The 27,877-nt window shown below is 40.3% G+C and overlaps 2 protein-coding genes across 2 annotated transcripts in view; both read right to left on the bottom strand.

The window, feature by feature from the left end:
• The window catches only part of LOC309688559 (uncharacterized protein), a 137,624-nt gene that overhangs the window by 106,174 nt on the left and 3,573 nt on the right, over window positions 1–27,877 (bottom strand). The window lies entirely within an intron of this gene.
• Window positions 15,819–23,139, bottom strand: LOC309688988 (uncharacterized protein). The gene is made up of 10 exons (XM_082505100.1): window positions 22,904–23,139; window positions 21,470–21,569; window positions 21,024–21,170; window positions 20,610–20,791; window positions 20,230–20,366; window positions 20,015–20,108; window positions 19,418–19,750; window positions 19,055–19,229; window positions 18,841–18,965; window positions 15,819–18,642 (listed from the first exon to the last, which is right to left on the bottom strand). The coding sequence occupies exons 2-10, from the start codon at window positions 21,552–21,554 to the stop codon at window positions 18,316–18,318; spliced, it is 1,605 nt and encodes a 534-aa protein (XP_082361226.1). The 5' UTR covers window positions 21,555–21,569; window positions 22,904–23,139; the 3' UTR covers window positions 15,819–18,315.

Below are 27,877 nucleotides of genomic sequence, written 5' to 3'. Positions count from 1 at the left end.
CGTCGGTCCCGAGGCTCAGAGAGAGAAACTCTTGTCTAAATTAGAGGCATTTTCACTATGTCCTTCGCTACAAGTGAAAAACCTGGGTGTTATTTTTGACTCTGAGCTTGGTTTTATCCCACATATTAAACATGTGACCAAAATTGGATTTTATCATCTAAAAAATATAGCCAGAGTCGCCCTATTCTCTCTCGGGCCAACATGGAGATGCTGATGCATGCTTTTATTACCAGTCGCATTGATTACTGCCCTGCTCTCTGGTCTCCCCAAAAAGAATATTTCACCTTTACAACTTTTACAAAACTCTGCAGCCCGTGTGCTGACGGAGACCAGAGGGCGGGCCCACATTACACCGGTTTTAGAATCGCTGCACTGGCTCCCCGTGTGTTTCAGGATCGATTTTAAAGTTCTTTTATTGGTCTTTAAATGTCTTAATGGTCTCGGGCCTTCTTATCTTTCAAATCTGCTTCTACCATATGAACCCTCGTGGACTCTGAGGTCCTCTGGTACTGGCCTTTTGATTGTTCCTAAAGTCAGGTCACATACTCACGGAGAGGCAGCTTTTCAGTGGTATGGTCCTCGTCTGTGGAACAGCCTGCCGGAGGAGGCTGGCATATCTCGGAGGGGGCTCTCTGCACCGGGGTTGTGATCGACCATGGCTGCTGTGGCTCTGTGGGTCTTCTCAGGCTGGCTGGGGGGCTTCTTTGCATCCCTCTAGCTGTGTGCCCGGCCTGGAGGCTGCGGTCTGTGACCAACTCCCGGTACAGACGGCTCCGTGTGATAGTGTTCCCTCACCTGGCTCATGTGTGCCCAGCTCAATTTTACTTCTCAAGTGTGTGTGTGTTGCACACTTGGACAAATGACACTTCCAGGCGTGCATGAGTTCAGAATCGTTCTCTTTACTTGCTCATTTGCAACTGCAAATACAAAACACAAGCACTTCAGTTCAGCGTAGCTGCACTCTGCAGGCTATCTGTGCAGTAGAACACACAGGACCCCAAAGCTGCCCGATTCAATGCCTGCGTGAGCGCCATCAATGATGATTCCCACAATCATCACTGATCAGAATATCCTAGCTGGATTGCCAGTTATCACAGTATGTGTCAGAAATAGTAATAAAGAACTGAACGCATAACATAACAATGATAAGAATGCATGAAATTATGGAGAGGGGGGGCAATATCTATTACAATACTTCCATCTTTCCATCTGTGCCCACCCATTACATGAGTCCCACATGTGCGTGTGTGTGTGTGTGTGGGGGGGGGGATGTGTGTGTATGTATGTGTGTGTATGTATCCATGACCTGTATCCTCAGCCTATCAGGTCAGCTGGTTTTCGGATTTGTTCTTATGGGGTGCTCTCTCTATAGGTTGGCTTTACCTTATCTTTTGCCCCATTATTTGTGGCCCTTTGGATAAAAAAAGACACTAGAAATACGTGGACCTATTTATAAATGCAAACAGAGTCAACCACACACATATTAGAAGAACAAACTGTGAAGCAATTTGTAACTGTTTTTAAAAAGTGCTTAGCAACTAAATAATATTACTGTTTATATAATTGTCAGAATAAAGTGAATTTTAAATTATAAATTATAGATGCTAAAGCATGGTTGAATCCTCATAAACTAAGCGTTGTTGCTTTTTAAACATTATGAAAAGTGATATCAAAATTTAATACGCGCATTAAATATAAGAAGTTTCCGACGAGGATGGGATTCGAACCCACGCGTGCAGAGCACAATGGATTAGCAGTCCATCGCCTTAACCACTCGGCCACCTCGTCTGAATACACGATCGGGACATGCGCATAGTAATATCAATATTCAATGGCTGCCAGTTAAAATACCGACAGTGGGCAAGACTATTTTTCTAAGGTTTCACACCATCGTGTTTTAGCATGTTAGGCTAAATGTGACACTGCCGTTAGCCACCTTGCTGACATTAGCAATATGACAACACAAAAGACAGTGGCTACAACTACCTAAACACGGAAAATGCGTAGTGTGGACACATGTCGGTATCGTCTCCGTCTCCTCGTTGTATTTCAACCAAGTCCAAGACTGTTTTTGGCATCTGAGCGGATTAGGCGAGAATAGCAAAATCCCACCCTTTAGATAAACCTTGATATATGCCACTTTTTTAAAAGCTGCGTTTAAATCAGTGACGTACCGAGTGTTGATACATGCCGTTGTCTGTGCTGCGTTTGGGGGCGTTTCTGTAATATGACACAGATAACGTCGTAAAAGTTGCAGCACTGCTGCTTTTATCTGTCCATCTGTGCAAACGTAGGGAAATGAGGACCATATGATCAATGGAAAATTCTGTGTAACATCGCCAACAGCAAAGATAAGAGCGTGACTGTTTTCAGGGTTGGATTGAACTGTAGGTTTTAACTAGCTCCTTCACCTCTTTGTGTGGATTTAGCGTAAAAAGTGTCCACTCTACCACCGGGGTTACGTATAGCTTTACGTAGCATATGCCGTAGTGTCGAGCGCCGTACTGGTAAAAAGTGGGTATCTGTCCCCATCTAGCGATTAGATTTGGTCATAAAAAATAAACGTCTGACTTTAAATACCCACAGGAAAATATAGACAATCGAGACTTTAACTTAAAACCCACAACTTTATCAAATTGCCTACACGTTTGAAAACACCTGAAGAAAAAAGCATAGGGAGAGTGGGTCTTATGCTTTGAATATATCACATAAAAAAAAAAAATCAGCATTTGTGCTCCTGAACGATTGCTGCGCTGAATTCTGGGTTGCCATCAGAGAATCTAATAATACCCAGGAAATAGCCTAAGACAGGAAGTGTGGAGATATTCACGCCACCTCAGGCTGATGCACATGTGAAAACACCCACAAATCAGTAACAATTTGAGTCAAAGTCCCTCAGTTACTGTTTACAGCTGGCATAAAACTACTCCACTTCCAAAGGTCGTATTATATGTAAACCAAAGAAGCAGCATTTACTTGGAGACATGCTGCATCATGATGGAGAGAGTGCTGTTATTGTTGGGATTAGTGGTTCTTCACACTTCATACACTGTAAGTATCCATTCAGCATTTCTAGGGAGACTTAAAAGAAGAGACTGAATGTTTACCCGCACGTCTTGGTGTGTGTGTGTGTTTTGCAGATACCAGTTTCCCCTGAAGTACACGGTATGTGCAAAGATGATACTTGAAAGGCTCTTAATCTTTAGAGAGAGATGATCAGTTTCATGATTGAAGTAGCAATAGAAGAGGGAGGGGAGATAAGAGAAGAGGCAGCTGTAAAGACAGAATAACTCCAGCTTTGTGTCTTTTCCATTCTAGCTAAAGTCCGGGACAAACTGCGTCTCTTCTCAGCTCAATACGAAACACGTAATATTTTCTCTGAATGGGGGGATGATTCCATTTTTTAAGGAGCTGTTGGCAACTCTACTAACTAACCTTATGAATAAAATAAAGTTCACTATTAGTAACATCATAGCAACAGAACAGCTGTATAGAAACTCGTCATGCTAGCTCACGCAGTATGATGTATTGTAACTGACTGTAAAAAGTCAGCACAACGAAAATAAACTCCACCTAAACTTGGTTTATATCTGACCCAGATAGACTGCAGGTCATAACTTCTTACCTGAAATTGAATTCACCTGACACTTGGACCGGCGGCCACCTCGGGTCTCTCCTCCTGCCTCACCTTCCCTCATCCACCTGTTGCCTCTGTGGAAGCTCCGCCATAGCCACCACCGTACAACTGTCGGGTTGAATACTGTTGATCTAAAGTGGAATTATCCTGTGGAAACAGCATCTTTCAATTTAAGAGCATTTTGAAATCGTTAAAAGAGTAGGTCGTCTACGGGAAAGCAAAATCAGACTGACTTGAAATTGACATGGTAACATCGTGAGGTTGTATACTGTTGATCTAAAGTGGAATTACCCTGTGGAAACTGAAATCTTCCTTTTTAGAGCATTCTGAAATCACTGAAAGTTAGGTAAGTTATGGGCATTTTCAACAGGCCATTATTTTGGAAGGCAAAATCAGAATGACTTGAAATTGACATAGTACCATGGTGTGGTTGTACACTTTTGATCTAACATGGATTCATCCTGTGGAAAGAGCAATTTTCATTTTTAGAGTGTTCTGAATTCTTTAAAAGAGTAGGTCGTATATCGGCAATTTGAAAAGTCTTTTATTTTGGAAGGCAACATCAGACTGATTTGATATTGATATGGTATCACTGTGGGTCTGTATACTGTTGATCTAAAGTGGAATTATGCTGTGGAAACAGGAATTTGCCATTTTAGAGCATTTTGAAATCACTGAAAGGTAGGTCAATTGTGGACAATTTGAAAAGGCTTTTAGTTTGGAAGGCATAATCAGAATGACTTGATATTGATATGGTATCACTGTGGGTCTGTATACTGTTGATCTAATATGGATTCATCCTGTGGAAATAGCAAAATTCTGTTTAAGAACATTTTGAAATCGTTAAAACAGTAGGTCGTATATGCTCAATTTGAAAGGGCTTTTATTTTGGAAGGCATAATCAGAATGACTTGATATTGATATGGTATCACTGTGGGGCTGTATACTGTTGATCTAAAGTGGAATTACCCTGTGGAAACAGGAATTTTCCTTTTTAGAGCATTTTGAAATCACTGAAAGGTAGGTCAATTATGGACAATTTTAAAAGGCTTTTATTTTTGAGAGCAAAATCAGAATGATTTGATATTGATATGGTATCACTGTGGGTCTGTATACTGTTGATCTAGAGGATTAAGTCAAATATTGGCAATTTCAAAGGGCCATTACTATGAAAGGCAAAATCAGACTGACTTGATATTGATATGGTATCACTGTGAAAAAGACTGTGGTTGGAAAGTGTTGATATAAAGTCCAAATGGTATTTGGAAATACGACTTTTGCTTTTAAGAGCATTATTAAGTCATTGAAAGAGTAGTTCAAAAATGAAGATTCACAGGGCTTTTACTTTGAAATCCAAAATAAGATGGCCTTGATAGTGACAGGGCACAATTAGGGTACAAGGCTGTGTCATATAGATCTAACATTAGAGTTTGTAAAAAAAAAAAAAAAAAGCCTAAATTATATGTTATTATGTTCTTAACATATCTGTTAATTCACTCGAAGTTGACTTTTATTTTGAAATCCGGTTTCCACATCCATTCCCGTAATACTTTGAATACACAGGGAACGTAAAACAAACTGGAGGCTGGCTTGACTGCAAGTCTCGAATTGGAGGCTGGCTTGACACAAGTGTTGTACGGTGGTGGCTATGGCGGAGCTTCCACAGAGGCAACAGGTGGATGAGGGAAGGTGAGGCAGGAGGAGAGACCCGAGGTGGCCGCCGGTCCAAGTGTCAGGTGAATTCAACTTCAGGTAAGAAGTTATGACCTGCAGTCTGTCTGGGTCAGATATAAACCAAGTTTAGGTGGAGTTTATTTTCGTTGTGCTGACTTTTTACAGTCAGTTACAATACATCATACTGCGTGAGCTAGCATGACGAGTTTCTATACAGCTGTTCTGTTGCTATGGAAAAACCATGGATGACAGGAGAGGTCTACAGGCTGCTGAAAGCTCGGAATGTTGCCTTCAGAGATGGAGACGAGGCGAGCCTGAGGACAGCTAGGGCCAACCTTTCCCGTGGCATCAGAGAGGCTAAGAGACAGTACTCCAGGAAAATATCTCATCACTTCAAAGACAGCAGAGACTCACGGAGCCTGTGGCGAGGCATTCAGACCATCACAGATTACAAGCCCCCACCACAGACCTGTGATAGCACTATCCCCCTGCTGAACAAGCTGAACACTTTCTTTGCTCGCTTTGAAGTCCAAAACAGCACCACTGCACAGAAGACCCCACCCCCTCCTGGTGACCAGGTGATGACTCTGTCCCCGGACAGCGTGAGGAGATCCCTCAGCAGGATCAATGCACGTAAAGCTCCGGGTCCTGACAACATTCCTGGTCGTGTACTGAAAGACTGTGCAGTGGAACTCACTGATGTCTTCACAGACATCTTCAACATATCACTCATCCAGGCTGTCGTCCCCACATGTTTTAAAGCCACCACAATCATTCCGGTTCCAAAAAAGTCATCTCCCTCCTGCTTTAATGACTACCGTCCTGTTGCACTTACTCCCATCCTGATGAAGTGCTTCGAACGACTAGTCATGCAACACATCAAGACTGTCCTGCCCCCCTCCCTGGATCCCTTCCAGTTTGCGTATCGGCCCAACCGCTCAACCGATGATGCCATCTCCACTGCACTCCACTCGGCACTCACACACCTGGACAAAAATGACTCATATGTTCGAATGCTGTTCATAGATTTCAGTTCAGCATTCAACACCATAATCCCCCAACAGCTCACTCAAAAACTGGTCCAGCTGGGGCTCAACACCTCACTGTGCAACTGGCTGTTGGATTTCCTCACCGGAAGACCTCAAGCAGTACGGGTCGGCAGTAATACATCCAGCACCATCATTTTAAACACGGGGGCCCCGCAGGGATGTGTGCTGAGCCCCCTCCTCTTCACTCTGCTGACCCATGACTGCACTCCATCATACAGCTCCAACCTCTTCATCAAGTTTGCGGACGACACAACGGTGGTGGGTCTCATTAGCAACAGGGATGAGACCGACTACAGAAGTGAGGTGAGACGCCTGGCCACGTGGTGTGCTGACAACAATCTCTCTCTGAATGTGGAGAAGACGAAGGAGATTGTTGTGGACTTCAGGAGAATGCACACCCAACATGCTCCTCTGACCATTGACGGAGCGTCTGTGGAGAGAGTGAGCAGCACCAAGTTCTTGGGTGTGCACATCACACACACACACACACACACTCTCTCTAACTCACTCACTGGCCTGCACCAGTTACCAGTCACTTTGTGGAGCATTGGACTGCCACTACCTCATAAGACTTTGTTGTTACACTATCTCTTACCGTACATTACCAAATCTCCATTTGCACTATTTGCCCATTTGCACTACTCTGCCTGGTTTGCACTCAATGTCATTTACTCATTATATTGTATATTGTATAGCTTTCTTGTTATATGTAAAAATTGTATTGTATTTATTTATTTAAATTTTACTTTTTAATTATTTTACTTGCATTTTTAATCACTCTTATATTTAAATGTTCATTTGCTATTTTATCTAGGGATTGAAGCCCTGCGACAGACTGGCAACCTGTCCAGGGTGTACCCCGCCTTTCGCCCTATGACAGCTGGGATAGGCTCCAGCTCCCCCCGCGACCCTGAAAAGGATAAGCGGAAGCGAATGGATGGATGGATGGATCTAGGGATTGAGAGTAACGTAGTTTCTATTCTCTGTATGTCCTGTACATGTGGCAGAATTGACAATAAAGCTGACTTTGACTTTGACTTTGATGATGTTACTGATAGTGAACTTTATTTTATTCATAAGGTTAGTTAGTAGAGTTGCCAACAGCTCCTTAAAAAATGGAATCATCCCCCCATTCAGAGAAAATATTACGCGTTTCGTATTGAGCTGAGAAGAGACGCAGTTTGTCCCGGACTTTAGCTAGAATGGAAAAGACACAAAGCTGGAGTTATTCTGTCTTTACAGCTGCCTCTTCTCTTATCTCCCCTCCCTCTTCTATTGCTACTTCAATCATGAAACTGATCAATGATCAGCTGATTGTCTCTCTTGTTTATCGCCCACTTTGCGCCAGAAAGAGGAAACCAGCGGATGTCACGCTAAACAACAGCAGCACTTTTAAGCTTGATCAGCTGTTGTTAGAATTTATTTAATATTAGTTTCTAGTATCAGCTGATGTTTGCTGGAGCCACAGCTGTAAAGCTGCTGGTCATGATGTCGGTTTGGATATGTGGTGAGAGGGAAACATGAAGATGAAACCAGGAGATGTCCTTACTGAATCATCAGAGCTGTGATGGAGAAACAGGTTTACCTTTTAGGTGACATGAATGAGTTGAAGTTATGAGCTGTTTCTGAGAGACAAATAACACCAGGATCCTTTTCTATGTAGCTGACAGCTGGTAACTATGCAGGGGCGGGTCTAGCAAAGTGTTGCCAGGGGGCCAGGTAGGGCATTAACAGGGAGAGGGGGGCACAAAGAAATACTTTTCTTTTTTATTCTCATTTAAAATATTTAGCTTTTATTAAATAATTATCTGAATCTTGCGAACAAAGTTTTTATCTGACGTAAAATGTATAGAAATCATACATATACCAACAAGACTGTACATCACTGTCACAACAGCATTTGTTTTCATTCAAAGTCTTTATGGCTTTAATACCTGGTGGGTCGGTCTGTAGTGAAAATGCCCAATTTTTTGTCCCAGTCCAGCCCTGCAGGTTAATACTGGCAGTGTCACCATGCCAGCTGACTGTATTTCATCATCAGCCAGTGTTGTTCTTTATCAATATTACCAAAGTTTACCATAAGGCAGCATAGAAAGTATTTACTTGCTTTCAGGTTTTATTCAAATGTTAGTCTTTTCATTTGTTTCCCCACTTTTTTCCTGTTTCAAAATCAAACACCAGTTTGTGAGAAGATTATCTTCTTTTTTTTAACAGGCATTGGTTTTGCATTGGCATTGGCTAATTTGCCAATTGTATGTTAAAAATGTTCGTATTTTAATATTCAAAAATGTTTTTGCCCAAAACATATGCACTACATGTCAGTAAAAATACTATGCAAATATTGATGTCCTTGACTGCTGAATAAACACTGACTGATTGTATCTCTTGTACTTTATCAACGCAGTATCTAAAAACTTTGCACCGTAGTGGTTAAAATCTCATTCTAATAAGAGTTAAAAGCGCATTCGGTTGTTAGGTTTACAGGGTTATTGAATTATGGTTAACGGTTGGTAGAATTGTTTTTAACATTATCTGCCAATTACATCTGCCACCCTTCTCCAAATCTGTGCCCCTACTTGGCCCCCCTAACAAACATTTTCTAGACACGCCACTGGGAGCAGCTTGTGCTCAACCACTGTGTCCATCGTCATTCTCCTCTGCTCGTTCTCATTCTTGTCCAGGTTTGTGCTCTGTAGTTTAGTTGTTTCCAGTCTAGTTTAGTTCGTGCTCCATTTGCTGTTTGTCTATATTTATTTTGTATTTAATAAACCACCCTCACCCCTTTACAAGTGCCTGCTTTTGGATCCTCCTTTATTTCCCACACGGCTCATCGCACTCGCCGTGACATATTTATACATGTCTACACAATAATAGACACCGTGTGCTCTGTGACATTATAGTCTTCTACTTCTGCTTCCACCGGTTTGCATTTTAAACTCCCAACCTTTCAGTTTGTTATGAACGAGTTATATTTCTAACATTTTGTGATATAAAAGTGAACCATGTGGCTTTTTTATTTTCTGTGTGATGGGATGACTTAAGACACGAGTTATTTAAACAATTATAAATGGCAGTGTGATGGCCATGGTACTTTATGTGGGTCAAATATGTTAAGGATAATGTTTATCAATGTAAAATTGCAAAGAACTTGTGGATAGAATATAACATTTTGTAAACAGTTATCTCAGAAGCTGTACTGTCAGATCTATGTATGTAAGGTTAAACTTTCCACAGTACTTCCACTTAAGTGGAACACATAAAGTCACCCTTACCAATAATCCACTGCTCCTTGAAAAAGTAGCACAAACAGACAACTGACTCAGCAATGATAAAGTAGAGCTATCCGAGGCCGATACTCAAGCAGAAGAAAATTAAAAGTTGTTGTTTTTGCGGCTCAAAAAATTAAAGAAAGTATGTTTAATAATTTAACAAGACCCGCACCTTTAACACATGCACATTCAAATTTTGGAACAGGCTCAACATTGCTGTTGTTCAACAGTTTTTATCCGTTCAAAAAAATCATTTTACGGCTTTAATGTTTCCAGCTGATAAGGAGAATGAGTGCATTTCAAATGTGCATCCAAAGGTTTTAAACATCTGTTCTGTCTGTAACGACCTCAGTTTTATCTGAACTTAGAAGCAGAAAATTAAAGCTCATTATGTGTCTAAGATATCCCGGCAGTTTAACCAATAAAAGTGGGTATCATATGCATAGCAGTGAAAATGTATGCTATGCCTTCTAAAGCACATAATGAGCTTTAATAAGGGTAAAATGACTTTTTCGAACGGATAAAAACTATTGAACAACAGCAATGTTGAGCCTGTTCCAAAATTTGAATGTGCATGTGTTAAAGGTGCGGATCTTGTTCAATTATTAAACATTGTAACGTGGGACCCAAGAAACACGAGCCGGAGCGACTTTGACGATAGAAGAACTTTTATTAAACACTGTGGGTTTGTACAGGGACACAGACACTCCCACTCTCTCTCTCTGCTGTCACGTCCGCCCTCCTCCTCCGACTGTCACTGCCAACATATAAAGAGACACAATCACTGTCAGATCCCAGCACACCTGTTCACCCGCCCCTGCGCCGCCCCGGGAGCTCACTGCGTCACCCCTCCTCTGCAGCTGGCCAGAGACCACACCCACGCCACAAACATACTTTCTTTAATTTTTCGAGCCGCAAAAACAACAACTTTTAATTTTCTTCTGCTTGAGTATCGGCCTCGGATAGCTCTACTTTATCATTGCTGAGTCAGTTGTCTGTTTGTGCTACTTTTTCAAGGAGCAGTGGATTATTGGTAAAGGTGACTTTATGTGTTCCACTTAAGTGGAAGTACTGTGGAAAGTTTAACCTTACATACATAGATCTGACAGTACAGCTTCTGAGATAACTGTTTACAAAATGTTATATTCTATCCACAAGTTCTGTGCAATTTTACATTGATAAACATTATCCTTAACATATTTGACCCACATAAAGTACCATGGCCATCACACTGCCATTTATAATTGTTTAAATAACTCGTGTCTTAAGTCATCCCATCACACAGAAAATAAAAAAGCCACATGGTTCACTTTTATATCACAAAATGTTAGAAATATAACTCGTTCATAACAAACTGAAAGGTTGGGAGTTTAAAATGCAAACCGGTGGAAGCAGAAGTAGAAGACTATAATGTCACAGAGCACACGGTGTCTATTATTGTGTAGACATGTATAAATATGTCACGGTGAGTGCGATGAGCCGTGTGGGAAATAAAGGAGGATCCAAAAGCAGGCACTTGTAAAGGGGTGAGGGTGGTTTATTAAATACAAAATAAATATAGACAAAACAGCAAATGGAGCACGAACTAAACTAGACTGGAAACAACTAAACTACAGAGCACAAACCTGGACAAGAATGAGAACGAGCAGAGGAGAATGACGATGGACAGCAGGGAGAACACACGGGTGAGACATGGTGGATACACAGACGGACCAGCAACTACAATGACAGAGGATACGACTTAAATACACAGAGAAACACAGGGGAATTACACACAGGTGGTGGACACAGCTGGGAGAAATCAACAAGACGAAACAGAGGTAAAACTGAACACACTCACATGAGACGCAGACCTTCACAATAAAACAGGAACAAGAAACCATCACACTAAGACACAGACTCGACATAGAGAGAATGACACATGGAACTAAACTAAACCTGCAAAAACATGACAACTCAAAATACTGGGTCAAACTGACCCAGAACCGTGACAGTACCCCCCCTTCCAAGGGCTGGCTCCCGACAGCCCAAAACAAAAAAACAGAGCACCAGACCAGGGCGGGCAGAGGGGGTCCAGGAAGGAGGGTCCGAAACAAAAAACAAGGAGCACAAGAGTCCAAACACACAAGAAAACAGTCCAAGAACACAGGAAAGCAGATCAAAAACAAAACCAAATCAGAGCTCAAGAGTCCGAGAAAAGTTCAGGGGGTCGACCCGGGGGTCGACAACACAAAGACCAAGACAGTTCTGGAGGCCGACTGTGCACACGGCAACGGCGGCGAAGGGCAAACAGTTCGGGAGGCCGACCACTTGGAAGGCAGTGGCGGCCACTGAGCAGGTCCGGAGGTCGGCCGCGATGCCAGCGGCGGCGACGAACTCTTTCCGGAGGCCGTCCCCAAAGGCCATGATGCTGACTTAGAGGCCCGGAAAACGGACGGGCTCCTCGGGCCCTCCAGCGGAGGAACTAAACTAAACCTGCAAAAACATGACAACTCAAAATACTGGGTCAAACTGACCCAGAACCGTGACAAAATAAGAGCTTAATAAAGATGCTTAATTTCTTAAGAAATAAACAGGTGGAGTGATCTTTATCAAAAGTGGATGTTTCATCTGTGGCTAAACCACTGTACCCAAAAAACTTTAAAAATCTACTATGTGTGAGGCTGTGTAAGTAAAGCTTACCCTTCACACCCGCGTGTAACAAACCATCTGTTGGGGGTTGTGGATTTGACACCTCAGCATTGTGAAAGTGGGGAAACATGTTTCTGACTGTGCATAAGATTTCTGCTTACAACTTAGAATCTCAGTTCTAAATGAAATTGAGATGTTTTTTTAAGTATGGCTAATGTACTATTTGACTTCTAAGGCATACACACACACACACACACACAGAGCGAGAGAGAGAGGGGGGAGCAACAACAACAACAACACAGAGGAGAAGAAGAGGGGTAGTTTTACTATGCATCATAAAAACGCAATCATTCATCTTCCAACTGTATCTTTCTGTTCTGGCTTTAGAATCATTGGTTGTTTACTGATCTGTACTTTGGGAGTCATACTGTTGTGATACTGGGGAGAAAAGGGTAAGGTTTGATAGACTAAACCCTTACACACAAAACTTGAAAAACCTAAAGAGTGTGTGAGACTGCTAGCTGTGTTGTTCAGCAATATACTCATCTACAAATATGTTACTAAAGAAACTGCAAACTATGAAAGGAATCTGGATTTAAATAGAACATAGTAGTGCTGTAAACACTAGTATTAGGTGTCTATGGAACAAATCTCCTTCAGCGTTCAAAATGACCAAAGTGAGGACTACAGGCGTTTCTCTCAGTTGGTTGTGTTCAGGGAAAAAGCAGCTAAATACACTGAGACTGCTCCACATTTGTTAGTGAGTTAACTCTGGATATTTGTAGGTTTTGTCAAATTTGGAGTGAACAAAAGCAGAAAAACTGTAAAAGATGCAGACAGTGAAAGCCTAGTTTATTTTATGAATACAATGAAACATTTTACAGTCCACAGAGCAAAGTAGCATACACGATAAATAGATACACATAACACAGACTGTGAGAAGTAAAACTCATCGTCTTACCACATGTTATATTCTGTAAACTTAAAATAAACCACTGAAATTAGTGTTTAGTGTTTTAAAGTCATTATTAAAAAACATGAGTCAACATTACTGAAGTGACACTTTAACGATGCTTCATATCACAGTCTTTATGATGATAAAACATGTTCTCTCATAGTAGATGTCTGTGCTGACACTTGTCATGAAAATGTCCTGAGCCAGGGTTCCTCTTGGATTACCATTGATCATTAATAGGACGCACAAAAGATTTGTTGCGTTATCCCCATAAACAACATGCTTTTATAGAAATCATTGTGACACAAATATTTAGATTCTTGTTTCACAATGTGCCTGAACTCAAAATCTTTAGAGTTTCATATTTATAAAGTATCGCAAAGAATACATTTATACCATTGTACACAGCAAATCCAGCATGTCCAAATTAACACTGTCGGATTTGATTTCAACACTATTAAAGTGTCTATATGGGTCCACACCAGAGAGTGTTAATTTAACTCTTTTTGGAGAGTTGGTACGTTAACTCTGATTTAGTGTTAAACACCAAATCTGTCTGGAGTTGATAATTTAACACTTGGTGTTAAGAGTTTATATATTAACTCTCAAAGAGTATTTTAGTTTAACTACGTAAGAGTTATCTTCTAATTCATTCTAAAAAGCGGGAATTTTACTGTTCTGAACTTCTAGAAATTTCTTTTGGAAATAAACATTTACTAAAAGACGTAATGGTTTTTGAAAAACATTTATTCTGAACTGTGCACCACAATTTCAAAACATTTTCTGAAAGATGTAACAGTGTACATGTTCTCACTTTCATTAGAATTTTGTTTATCAAAAGGTCTGACATGGTAAATGCAAATAACAGCATTCTCAACACTTATTTCTTCAATACAATATGCATGTCCTTCATTCATCCCTTTGTGGAACTTCAACGCACTTCTGCTTTCCCCCATATTCCATCTTCACAAGCATATCCTGTGCGGAGATTGAATAAAAATTAGTTGACACTAATTAATGGCACAAATAATCCAGTAAACAATTGCAGCACAGTAAAAAAAAAAAAAAAAGGAATCCTCTTTGAGCCATTACTTGTGTAAAGTATTTCCCCAAAAGACAAGGACACAGGCAACAGGTAATACTGAACTAAATGTAAAACCTCAACCTTTTTCATTTTTACCTAAACCGTGTGCACAAAACTCTGGAGGGATCTATGCTAACGTAGAATCGAGTCAGGACGTCAGCTACTGTGGTTTGCTCGTTTTTTTATGGGCGATCATTTTCAGGCTTCAAGTAGCACCATTATACCAACATTTCACATTCTAGACATTGTTTTAGGTGTATTTGACCAAAAGTTTGACTGAAAATTCACATGCAAGCTTTTTTCAAGGCTGTGGTATTTGCCCGCAAACAATACCTTTGAGCTAGCTAAGACAGAATATTATGCTATCAGCAACATGGCTAATGCCTTTCACACAGATTTGTCTCAACTCCAAAGAGCCACAGAAGTAAAAGCTAATAGAAATAATTGAAACAATCTTTGAAAAAATGACTTACCAAGCATGGCAAACAACTCAAATATGTAGAGCAAAATGTTCTGAAACGGCTTCACTTCAGCTTCGATTGGAGCCGTGCTGGGGGCGGAGTCTGTGAATTTACTCTGTTGGTGTCATAGCCCCTCTAGGAGTTCAGAGTTAAGAGGTCAAGAGGTCGAGCCCCGGCTTGGACAGTCTCGGTCGTTGTGTCCTTGGGCAAGACACTTCACCCGTTGCCTACTGGTGGTGGTCAGAGGGCCCGGTGGCGCCAGTGTCTGGCAGCCTCGCCTCTGTCAGTGCGCCCCAGGGTGGCTGTGGCTACAATGTAGCTTGCCATCACCAGTGTGTGAATGTGTGTGTGAATGGGTGGATGACTGGATATGTAAAGCGCTTTGGGGTCCTTAGGGACTAGTAAAGCGCTATATAAATACAGGCCATTTACCATTTACCATTTAATGTTTCCATTGTAACACCTCCAGATTTGACATACACAGCAAAATCTCCAGTGTTAATTCAACTCCTATAGTGTTAAAGTTAACACTTTTCCAGTGTTTATATAATTCTCACTGGTTTAGAGTTAAAGTAACACTTTGCAAAGTGTTATTATTTTAACTCCATTGTAGTGTTAAAAATATAACACCCATAGTGTTAGAATTTCACTCTGTATGGTGTGAAGTGTCTTCACTCAGAGTGTAACTACCTAACATTTATAGTGTTGTTTTAGGACACTGATAAGTGTTCACTTTTACACTGGCTTGGGTTAACTCTTTTCACTGAGGGTGTTACTACACAACAACTATGGTGTTATTTATGACACTTTTAAGTGTTTATTTTCACACTGGATTGTGTTGACTGTTTTCACTTAGAGTGTTATTCTGTAACCTTTACAGTGTTATTTTGGCACTTTAAAGTGACATATATGAGCTTTTAAATACTAGTCTGTATTAATTGTCTGAATACAAAAATGCATTAAAGTGCAATTACTGTATGACTACTGTGCTACATTCAGTGAAAATCCTTGTTAAGTCCCTTTACAGGATAAAAGGAGAAAACATAAAATTGGTCACATAAGCATTTTAATAAATATTAAATTCCAAGCACCATACAGCATACGTTCACAACAAAAATAATGGCACAATGTACAGACCATCATCATCACCATAAGCACTTTGCAAATCAAAGGGCTTGTATATTTCAATACAGTCTGCTTTAACAACATATTTTTCATCCGTTTCAAACACTTTATAAGCATGGCAATGTTCACTGAAATTTTCAACCACAAGCTTCTGAACTATGAAGTAGGTGTGACTATTGACCAAAACTATTGTTTTTATTCTGCAAAACACCGGCATCTCATGTTCAGAACCACAACAAATGACCAATCCTGTTCTGTACTCAGTCCCATTAATGTTAACCCAATTAGCAGAGAAAGCCTCTTCTGCAACAGCAGGCAAGCCTAGGGAGATCATTTCACTATTTTCCTCACTATCAACATCAAATGATTTCAAGGGCCCATACTCAACATGGCTTAAAGGACATGTCTCCCACTTGTATGCTATGGATGTTTGATGTTTTTTGGCAAGTGACACTGTGATGTTCTTAAAGTTCTTAAGGGTGTCTTTGAACACCCTACGTTTAGCCTCACCTCTCATGCTCCATACATGCAATAATGGCCCAATTTTTCTGATGCAAGTTGGGTAGTGCAACATAAAGTGGTGTTTGGGAATCATGTTCCTACCTGGATACAACAATTTGAACAAGTCATGATGTTCCATTGTTAAATGTTTTAGAAGCACAGTCATGCCATGTGTAACAGATGGAGAGAATATGATGTTAATTATTTGCAACAATAGCAATAGCATAGTCCAGTTCTGATTTCCTTCTGGCACAATATCACCAAAAATTAAAGGAATGTTTCTTATCAGACAAAGAGTCTGAATGGAGTTAAGACCTATACTATTACCACTACTGTCTAAGTTCACCCTTGTTGGACGATTTTTGGTCTCCAAGTAGCCATAGTCAAAAGCATAGATCCGTGACAAAAGAGCAGGTTTCGGCAGAAAATTGTCTGACAGATATTCCAACAGTAACTTTATCTCATATTGTGCTACCCCTTCGAGAATATCATGCATAATGTCCAAGGAAAAGTTCTGGCAAACATGAAAGAATTGAAGAGTGTTCAGTGTAGAATTCTTTCTTAAGCCAAACACATGTAGCTTTTGAGGATCAGATTGCAACTCACTGCAGTGCATTTCAAAAAGTTCTTTCCCTCGTAAGATGATCTTTGGATCATCCTCAGTATACACACTCTGTGCATCCTGTTTTGCAATTAAACACAAACGACAAAAGTAACGTCCACTGAAAGACTCAACAAAACCCAAAATTGAGTGCATCCCCAAGTTGTCCCCAGTTATCTGACATATAGTGCCATGGACCTTTTCAGATGAGAAGGGTAAATCAATGCCATGGCTCTCCAAAAACTTTATGTCATCAATCAGAGGCTGTAAAATAGGATCAAAGCCGTATTTTTTCACATCTTCTGCATGAAACAATGCAACCAAATGAATGTTCATCAATGCAGAATTTAACTTTGGAGGCAGATTTCTGAGGACAAAATAGATTGCACCAACTTTGTGAACACCACGTTTGGAACCAAGTGGATTAGCAGTCTCAAAGTCATCATAATAAAGCTGAATTTGCAAAGAAGTCTGTGGTTTTGAAAACAATGGATGAGACTTATAGTAACTCCCATCACAAAAGTCTTCATATCTGTCTTCTTTTGATACACATAGTTTAGCAAGCAGCTCGCAAATATAAGAATTGCGACATATAAATTTGATTGTTTCCAAAATTGGAATGTACACAAAAGTGTCTTTTACTGGTACCTGGTCATAAGTGCCTGATTTTTTTATTTAACCTTGTATCATAGCGTATTCCTAAAGTCTTTTCCACTGGATCCACAATTCCCCATTTTTCACGGAAATATGACTTTCTTTTAGCTTCAGTGTCGAACTTCTCAACTGGATTGTCAAAAGTCTCAAGACATTTTTCCACTGGAGATCTAACAGGATTTTCTGTTGGCACAACGTTCAGTACTTTATGTTTAAACTCACAGTGCAGTCCATCTGCAAAATCTTCCAAATCACAAACAAGTGATGACACAAAACTATTTGCCAAACCACTACCATTGAGTTTACCAATAATTTTAGTGCAAATTGCTTCAGAATTTTTTTTAATTCTTTGACCTGACCCATTGTTTTCAGAACACCCAACCTCTAGGCTCTGAGTAACACTTGTTCCTGCAACTGCTATGTCTGTATCTTGTAATCTGTCAAAATCAGCTTGAAATGACTCTGAGGGTTCTGCATCACCACTTTGACAACAATCTTCATCATGAACACTATTTAAATGTTTTTTTAAACCAGAATATGTAGTGAACTGACGGCTGCAACCATCTTGTGAACAAGCCAACTTAAATTTGGTGCTTGGATAAAAACTGTGACCTAGTCGCAAATGACTTATCAAAGCCTGACTGGTGCTATGCAGAGTTTGACAGATAAAACATTTAAACATGGTTCTCATTCAACATTTTGGCACGCAACTCACGAACACGTGGTGACTCATCTGTTGAGGTGGCATCAATGTTGAATATGGTGGTCTGCACAAAACTGTAGAGATGAACCAGTGACTCGTTGTAAGATAAGTTGAACACGTAGTGGGATTTGAAAAGTTCATCAAAAGCACTGAGTGAGCTGGTGGCTTGGCAGGGGATGAGCTGTTTGTCCACTGTGATGTAGAAGGTGTCAATGCTGTTCTGGGTTCGACCAACAGCGAGGATGTATGGTTGTTTACCATCTCTTGCTTGCAAGTGTTCATCAATGCTGCAGCATGACTAAAAACAAATGAGATATTGACATATAGGCCTAGCTTATACTTGCTGAGTATGAACCATTCATTCAGGTTGACATTATGTGCCTTGCTAACTTATTACAAAATACTAAGACACATACTTCATGGAGAGGAAAACTAAAAAGTGCAAAAACTGAAAAAGTGTTTTGTAGGATTTTAAAAAGTGAGACAACATATTTACCTTGTGAAAGTGCACCATTTTGTGTGCTGCATCAGTTGGACTTATTTTGGTTCTCCTCTTTCGTCCAGCTGTGGGTGGCAAAAGTTGAAGGAGTAGCAGCAGAGAGGCCATGTCACTGTCCCAGTCTGTGTATGGTTGAATTTATAAAACAATTTCAAAATGACAGGTAAAAATAAATATTATTAAAATCAAACAAGCATGGTGCGACGCCTACCATTTGCATCACTCTCTGTTGGTTTCTCAGCAGCTTTTATCAAACGACACAGGTCAGTTGACTGAGTCAGCTGTTTGGCTTCTTTAATAACCTTTGGCTTGAGTGACATGTCCCACTTCTCAAGCAACTTGGTGGCTGTTTCAGCACCAAACAGCAGCAGGAAGTCTTGATTGACCTGTTCATCATACACACAGGACATAAAGACAGTGCTCAACATTGTTTACATTGCAATGTGATTTTGACCAATATGGGATATAGCCTGACTGGGATGACCAATGATCACATCTTTTACTGTTGCCATCCACATCAGCAAAACAAAAAAAAAAGGATTAACAGTTGAAAATATCAAGTGATTTGACTTACTAGTCCTTTGACATCCAAAAAGCGTGGAAATGTTTTGAAGACATCTGCAGTTCTTTGTGGATCATGCACCAGATCCTGGCGATGTTGGAACGTCATTTTCATCTTCTGAAATACACTTGCTTCATCAGGAGAGTGAACAAGAAATGAGATGGCCTCCTTGCAGGCATCTCCATCAAGTTGCTGAGGCAATGTGGTTGCTAATCTTCTGCGCTTAGGCCCTTGTTCTTGATGCACTGGGACTTCCTTCACTGGCCGTTTGGTTGTAGACCTGGACATGGTTTTGAGGCGCCACGCTACATATCCAGTGCCTTTCACTCCGTCGTAGAAATGCTCCTGTCACATTTAAACATAGATGAAAAATAAACATCAAATGCGATCTTACAGACTTTGCAGATTCAGCAAAAAGAAACCCAAGGACTATTATCATGTAACAGGTGCAATACATGTTAAACAACATCCACAATTTCAATACAGTTTTATGACAATAGTTATTACGAAAGAGGAATTAAGATTTCTCTTTTAAATCATTTAGCTGATGTAATTATTCCATGATGAAAACTAAATAATGTGCTGTTTTACAATCACTGCATGACTTACATAGCCGTTTGGAGAAAATGGATCCTTCAATGAGGGAAAGAGTGTAATTATTCCAAGGGCATATTTCTCCTTTTGCTTACGGGAGGGAATTCTGCTATAGAGGAAATACAATTGACAATGTTAAATCAGAAGTATGTGTCTTTACTGCAGTATACATTACAAGAATATTCCATATGGCCCATCTTTACTTTTTTATTAGGTACTATTACTCTTACCCATGTCTCTCAGTCATATCACTTGCCAATATGTTAACAAGCTGCCGCCGGGTGCGGTGGCTCAGTGAATTTTCGGCATTGTATTCTTCAAGAATTTCCTCTCCACCAGGTTTCCTAGTCAAGGCATTTTTAACCATCTGCTCATATAAAAGGGAAAATAATAACAATAAAAACTTGTTTGTCAGTAAAGGTGAAAGTTTAGAGGAATGTCAACAAACCTGTGAAAGACATATCTAGCAAGAAGCACTAACTTCTACTAACATTTTTTCATACAGGGCAAGTTGGGAACCACCATGTTTTGAATTTCAATTTGTATAACAATCTACAGTATAAATGGTGTCAACTCAAAAATACAAAAGACATTTTCTGTTCTCAATTACCTCTTTTGCAGCCTCTGACACAGAAACATTTGGTGCAGAACTGTCTTTGCTGGATCTACTGCGGCCTGCAGGAATGCCCTTTTCCCTGAGGTCACTGTCACTTGATGAAAGTGATATAGTGTCCGTGAGGGAAGATAATGTATCCGAGGAGGATGGTGTGGAATGAGCTAAAGGACAAAAATCTTTGGGAGAGATGATTTGGTTAACTTTCTTTAGGCTACTCCACAATGCCATTAATAACACAATTTCAATGTTCATGTTCAGACAACATTCTATACAAATATGACCCAGCCCTGTCCACTGTCATGTATATTGCATGAAGACAGGTCAATGTCATCTGCATCAAGAGCAAAAGAACTTGGCTCTACATTGAGTGGGCTATACTATGAAAATTTAAGTTATGATAACATTTACCTTCATCTGAAATCTTTTCACGTATTGTCAGGCATAGGTCTGGTTGGGCCTCCAGTAACTCCAGAAAAATGTCTTCTTCGACAGCTGTGTCAGTTTCATCGAAAATATCAAGGTCAGCAGCATCCGGAAGTCCAAACTTGGTTTTGGCTTTACAAAAAGATAAGCATAATGTCACCTAAAACGCCTGAAAAACTTTTTTAAAAACTAATTTTGACTTTTTTATTTAGCTAATATTTATTAACAGCTGTTTTACCTGTCTTTAAAATGGTTAAATTAGACAAGTCTGCAGCAACAATATAGGCCTAGGCCTACTGCTCTGTACTGTTTTTAATGTCACACATTAAAATAAAATGTGTTAACATTTAATTCGTTTTTTAAATAGATGAGATGCAAACATGATGAACTGATACATGTGCAACAAATTTTGTTCTGCCAGGTTATCTTACCTTCACTGATGAATTCTAGATAAGTGAATCCTGCGTGCAATTTAATGTACTTCTTTACATTGAGGTATTTCACTTTCAGCAACATGTCTTACAACAGCACCTGGTGGAGAGAAGGGGGCACAGAATATTTTTTACCATATATTTAAACCATAGCTTAAGTGGCAACAAATCCGGACAACTTTAAGAAAATATTAGGCTATACATTGTGTGATGATCTGTGAAGGGGTGACAGACCACTTCAACCTCAGGAACATAATTTGGCTTCCCCCTGCGCACTAAAATAGCTGAACTTGGGTACACAGAAATAGCATCCAATGAATTATCCACCCATCCACATGTTTATAAGACGACAACGGCGATCTTCTCGTCTGCACGCAGGCTAGATACTTAGTTCTGCTATGTTGCGAGTAAATCGCTGTAGCCTACTTGGGGAAAAGCATCTCTGTTTAAACCATGTCAGGATGATAATCCACATAAAATTTCCTGTTGAACGCACACCTGCCTTCATCACGCTTTCACTTATGACAACAAATATCCCTTATACTGTAAATTAATGAGTGCAAGTCTTACATTTATATCGGGAGTTTCTGACACATGCACAGCCGTCTGGCTAGTTGCTACTTTGTGGTGGTTGTTTTGTGACACGACATGCTAGGATTATCAGTGGAGGCGACGTCAACGACCCTCAGTCGTTATACCGCTTTGTCTTAAACACTGGATGGTAGCCTATTTCACTAAAACTGTAGAAAAGGGGAAAATGTTCCCTTAGATTAGGCCTACTACAACATGTATGATATATCCTAACCGTTAGCAAGCAATCCATGCACAAACGCAGCGCGCCTTGCTTGGTCACTAACATCTAACAGAATTCCATAACCCCCTGCCACTTCAAAGATTTGTAGGCTAGGCTACTGCTAAACTCGCTGGTAGCACGTGTAATTAGCCTATCTTGACGCTTTCCAAAACTTGACTTGAACGTCTCCATGTGATTGTTTAGTTCACTTTTAAATAGGATATTTCTGAGGCGAATGTTCGCTTCCCTTAAAAGCAGTGGGCTAAACGCATTTGTCTTAGCTGCCAGCTAGGCTACCACAAATTCAAATTTTAACATTACATTTAACATATCCAGAGGATAGCTAACTCCTCCCTCGTTTCATTTAATAAGCATTGAACACTGGAAAGCATTTCTCTTATGACATTAGAACTAACTAGAATTGAGAATTATATTGAGCACGCATTTATTTTCGCTGCAATATTAACTTGTTATAGAGGATAGTTTAGCTACCTAAGCTAACGAATCCCATCTCTTACCGCAGATGAATACACTCCACATTAGGAAAATATTGCATGCTTCTGATAAATAATGTTATAGGCTAGTTAGTTACAATATTTAATAATGATAAAATAACATAGGTCTTGTTGTATAGTTCTTACCTGAACAACCTCCTCGATCTTGACAGCAAACTTCTGGCGGACTCCTCATGCCCATGAGCGCGAAAAACCCGGATGTGGAAATCAACTCCAAATGAGTGTTATAGTATTGACTCTTTGAAATAACTCCGGCTACAGAGCTTTTTCAGCACCGTTAGTGTTACTGTAACTCTCAAACCAACACTTTTCAACTCGAAATTTTTAACACCAGTAATTTTAACTCACATCAACACTTCGGATTTTGCTGTGTAGAAACACTCATTTTTAACACTCGATTTTAATTACTATCATTTTACACCTCAGAGTTACATTAAAAGAATGTGACTCTACTTAGAGTAAAATTAACTCTACTTTTGCAAGAAGACTATTAACACCAAAACATTTAACACTTTTGAATTTGCTGTGTATGAGCTACGCTTCTTGTAAAAAAATAAACTGATTGGTAATGCGTCTGAGAAAATGAATGAATATGAATGAATGAATGAATATGAATGAATATTCTTTATTGTCATTGTCACAAGTACAATGAAATTGAAAGATGTCTCCGGTCAGTGCAACATCACGAAAGATAAATACTTAAAAACTATAATAGATAGGATATAAAAGATAGAAATACATATAATATACAGTATTCTCATACAGTAAATACACCCAAGCAATCCAGGCCTAAGTCCCCATACAGACACTCAACATACGACCTAGTTGATATATCACTCAAACAATCAATCACTCAGAATCAGAATCAGAATCAGAAAGGGTTTTATTGCCAAATGTTGAGCAGGTTTACAACATTAGGAAATTGCTGCGGTGCTTCAGTGCAAACATACTGTCATAAAAATATAAAAATAAGACTAAGAATTAAAAGTGCTAAGTGGATAGATATATACATGATATATACATGAGTGCAGGTGGTGATCAGTGCCAAACATGGAATGATGCAGTGAACACAGCGTAGGGTCATGTGTTAGTGGTGGGAACAGTCATACGGTTATTGTTCATGTGTCCGACAGCAGAGGGGAAGAAACTGTTCTTATGGCGAGAGGTTCTGGTGCGAATGGACCGGAGCCTCCTGCCTGAGGGGAGCAGGTCAAACAGACTGTGTCCAGGGTGAGAAGGGTCAGCTGAGATCCGAGCTGCACGCCCCAGTGTCCTGGGGCGTGCAGCTCAGTCAATTTGTTAGCGCATCCAACAAAACATGTCTGAAAGCATTCCAACATCAAGGGCACAAATGACAACAGGGGCAATGAAAGTCATCTACTTTTAGTAGCATTGAGACATGATATTGCAATTGGGTAGAAACTGTGTTTGAGTCTGTTAGTCCTTGTGTATGTTGTTCTATACCGTTTACCTATACCGTTTACACGGGGCGATCGTGGCTCAAGAGTTGGGAGTTTGTCTTGTAATCGGAAGGTTGCCGGTTCGAGCCCCGGCTTGGACAGTCTCGGTCGTTGTGTCCTTGGGCAAGACACTTCACCCGTTGCCTACTGGTGGTGGTCAGAGGGCCCGGTGGCGCCAGTGTCCGGCAGCCTCGCCTCTGTCAGTGCGCCCCAGGGTGGCTGTGGCTACAATGTAGCTTGCCATCACCAGTGTGTGAATGTGTGTGTGAATGGGTGGATGACTGGATATGTAAAGCGCTTTGGGGTCCTTAGGGACTAGTAAGGCGCTATATAAATACAGGCCATTTACCATTTTACCTGAAGGCAGCAGTTCGAACATGGAGTGTCCAGGGTGTGAGGTGTCCTTTATGATGTTATGGGCTCTTTTGAGGCAGCGGGAACTGTGTAGGTCTTTCAGTTTGAGGGGAGGGCAGCCGATTGTCCTTTGGGCAGCGTTGATTACTCCCTGGAGTGCTTTCCTCTGAGCCACTGTGCAGCTAGCGTACCATATGCCTATGCAGTACGTTAGTATGCTTTCGATGGAGGCTCTGCTGTGACCTTCCTTCTGTGAGGGCACACACACACACACACACACACACACACACAGAGCGAGAGAGAGAGGAGGAGATCATTAATACAAAGGATTGGAGCCGTTTTTGGATTTTCACTTGTTGGCTTTAATATGAACAGTCACATAAAATTCATTCCAATTTTTTGTCACGGTTCTGGGTCAGTTTGACCCAGTATTTTGAGTTTACACTGTTAAAAGTCCGCTTGTTCATTGTAACTGTTTATACTACGTTACCCATGATGCACCTCGGTATCTGTACTTCCGGTTGGGAACGTGTTCAGCGCAGTTCTGCACAGATGAGAGGTGTGTCGGAGGATAACGTATTTACTTGCATTCCTGTGTGAGTTAATACTGTGTGCGTGCTTACCATATGACCACACACACACCCATAGACACACTCACACCCCCTTTACCTGCATGTGAATCCTATAATGCCTCCCTACCAACGCTGTACCTCCTGTTGATGTCATCTGCCACCTCCTTAGTAAAGTTATTTGAACTACATCACTGTGGAGTACCATTCCTTCTGACCGAGGACGACTCAGTTGAAGCGTGATCGGCAATCAGTGCAAACATACATTACATACACAGTGTTCTCTGTCTTCTTAGTTTTCCCAGTCTCAGTGTCCCCTAGTGTTTTTGTTATGCCTGCAGCCACAATAAAGGCTTGCCTTATTTTGGAAACCTAGTTCTGTCTCCACCGTGTCTGCTCTTGGGTCTACCTCATTCCTCACGCCGGCGCGCCCCGCCGTGACATTTTTAGCCTTTGCTTCAATTAAGATGTTTCTTTAAATCTACAACAGCTTCCTTTTCAAAAAGTTTACTGACATAATAAGGAAGTAGCTATGGAACTCAGTAAGTATGAGCAACAATAGCTTAGGGACAGTTTCCACAATAAAGAGGATTTCATCATCTGCAGTTCGTCAAAAAAGGGCCGTATTAAAAACAATTCAGCAGACCCTCAGAGTGTGGATACAATCTGTTTTCAACTGTAGAGGTAGAGGTACACTTCATGTACTTATCAATATGCAGTTTAGAGGCTTGCATTAGAGGGCTTTGGTGCTTGGGCCTCTTTTATTTAGCATGGTTATACCTTTGTGAATTTAGCTATCATATGTTTGACATACAACTAAAAATTCGAAAATATATTTTTTTAAATCAGTAACTTTGCAAATTTAGAGGAATTGTTTTCGGACAACATATGTGTCACATTTTAAACAGGGTTTGAATAATCAGCACTGACCTACAGACAGACATTTATGCCCTGGGTTAACAGACATGCTTACCTTGTGAAAGGCCCTCGGATTTCTTGGAGCAGAGAAACATGCTGTATTGTTGCTTTTCTCTATTGTATAAGCAGCGCCCGACTGTCAGAAACGCTCTGTGCGGGTAGCAAAGTCGGCTCCAACGCACATTCAGGTGAAAAAATAAAAAGTTAAAACGATATACCTTGCGGCATTTGTGAAGTGCTGAGGAAATACTATGTGTCTGATGGGGTGTTTTTATATAGGTGGACTTGGTTTCAGTTGGGCTCTGAGATGCAGATATAAAGAGCAGGTTGTAAAGAGAAAGGTGGAAAAACTATGGTGGTTCGGTTAGTCAGTAGGATGTGTAATTGTCTGCCTGTAGAGATAAAGGTGTGGGGTGTAAGAAAATGTGAAAAACATTTGGAGGCTCAGTTGGACATGGTTTCAGTTGACCTCTGACATGATAAGATAAGATAATGGAACTGTTTGTAATTAAAAAATGTGGAAACTATGGAACTATAGTTGGGTTGTGTGCTGGGATGCTCTTGATAAGGGAGCCTCTTTTATTGTTTCATGACTTCTTTTGCTGACTGTTGGGGGCCTAACTGTAACCCTCTCTGTCTAACTGTTGCAGAGTGTGACTAGGTGTGAATATGTGGTTTTAGAAGTATCACAAGAAAAGTTTATTTCTAAAGGAATACCTATTCTTGTTTGTGGTACTCTATTTAAAACTATTAGCCTCTGTGTCTTTTCGGAGCGCTAAAGAAAAAAGTAAAATGCCCCTAAAGTAGTTAAATCATCTATGTGTAATCATCGAGTCTTACTGTTGCAGTGTGTTTGTGACTAGTAGATAATCATAGGGCTAGTTGCATTAAAGGAACATTGGGGTTGATACAGTGCTAGTGTGACTAGGTGTGAATATGTGCTTTTAGAAGTATCACTGTTTATTTCTAAAGGGATACCTGTTATTTGCGGCACTCTGTTTGAAACTATTTGCTCCTAAATAGCACTAAAGAAAAAGCAAAATGCTCCTAACTAGTTAAAATACCCCTAAACTAGTTAAATTAAATCATCTATGTCCAAATAACAGTGCTCTGAGACCTATACAATCCTTTAAAAAGAGTTTAATTAAAACACATAATGGTTTCTGTGGGGCAAAAAAAGTACAGGTATATTACTACTGATAGCAATGTTGAATATTATTACACAGGAAACAACTACACGTAAAATAATCACACCGTGACACCTCTGCCTTTGTAAATACCCGTGTAGGTGTGGCTGTAGCATAAAAGAGTTAGTAGTTTATTTTATTACTAACTGTAATTTATTGCAGATTACTTGTATTTGCTTAATTGTTTACTAAATGGTTGAGGTGTGAAATAAACCACAATGGAGCAAAATATGGGGGTGCGTGGTTGGAGGATGTGTTTGTGCGTGCATGTGCGCGGAGAGGGGGCAAACATTTTTCTTGTAAAACAAAGGGGGGCCTAGCAAAAAAAAGTTTGGGAACCACTGTACTAATCCAAAATACTCAAAGCTTCATAGAACTGAAACAAACATTTATTTTTAGCTCCATTCTGCTGCTGATACATACTTTAGGTTTCTGAACATTAAACTTGTTGCTGCCTTTCATAGTGTGTAACTTGAAGGCCCCGAGTACTTTCTCCCACACTGAAAACACTGGGATGATAACATTATTTGAACATTACCTAATAAGACTGATTCAGCACAGACAGTTATGTTAAACTTTCCTAGAAGTCCTTCACAAACAGGGAACAGTCTG

Source organism: Aulonocara stuartgranti (assembly GCF_965226115.1).
Source record: "Aulonocara stuartgranti genome assembly, chromosome: 15".
Lineage (NCBI taxonomy): Eukaryota > Metazoa > Chordata > Actinopteri > Cichliformes > Cichlidae > Aulonocara > Aulonocara stuartgranti.
This window is presented reverse-complemented; position numbering and strand designations above follow the sequence as displayed.

Bases quoted from the DNA above. Each gene is read 5' to 3' on its own strand.
- LOC309688988 (XM_082505100.1), bottom strand. From the start codon at position 21,554: ATGTTGCTGAAAGTGAAATACCTCAATGTAAAGAAGTACATTAAATTG. The intron at 19,751-20,014 runs GTAAGTCATGCA...TAAATGTGACAG, and splicing joins CATTTTCTCCAAACGGCTAT to GAGCATTTCTACGACGGAGT. The intron at 19,230-19,417 runs GTAAGTCAAATC...TATGATGAACAG, and splicing joins TTTTGGATGTCAAAGGACTA to GTCAATCAAGACTTCCTGCT.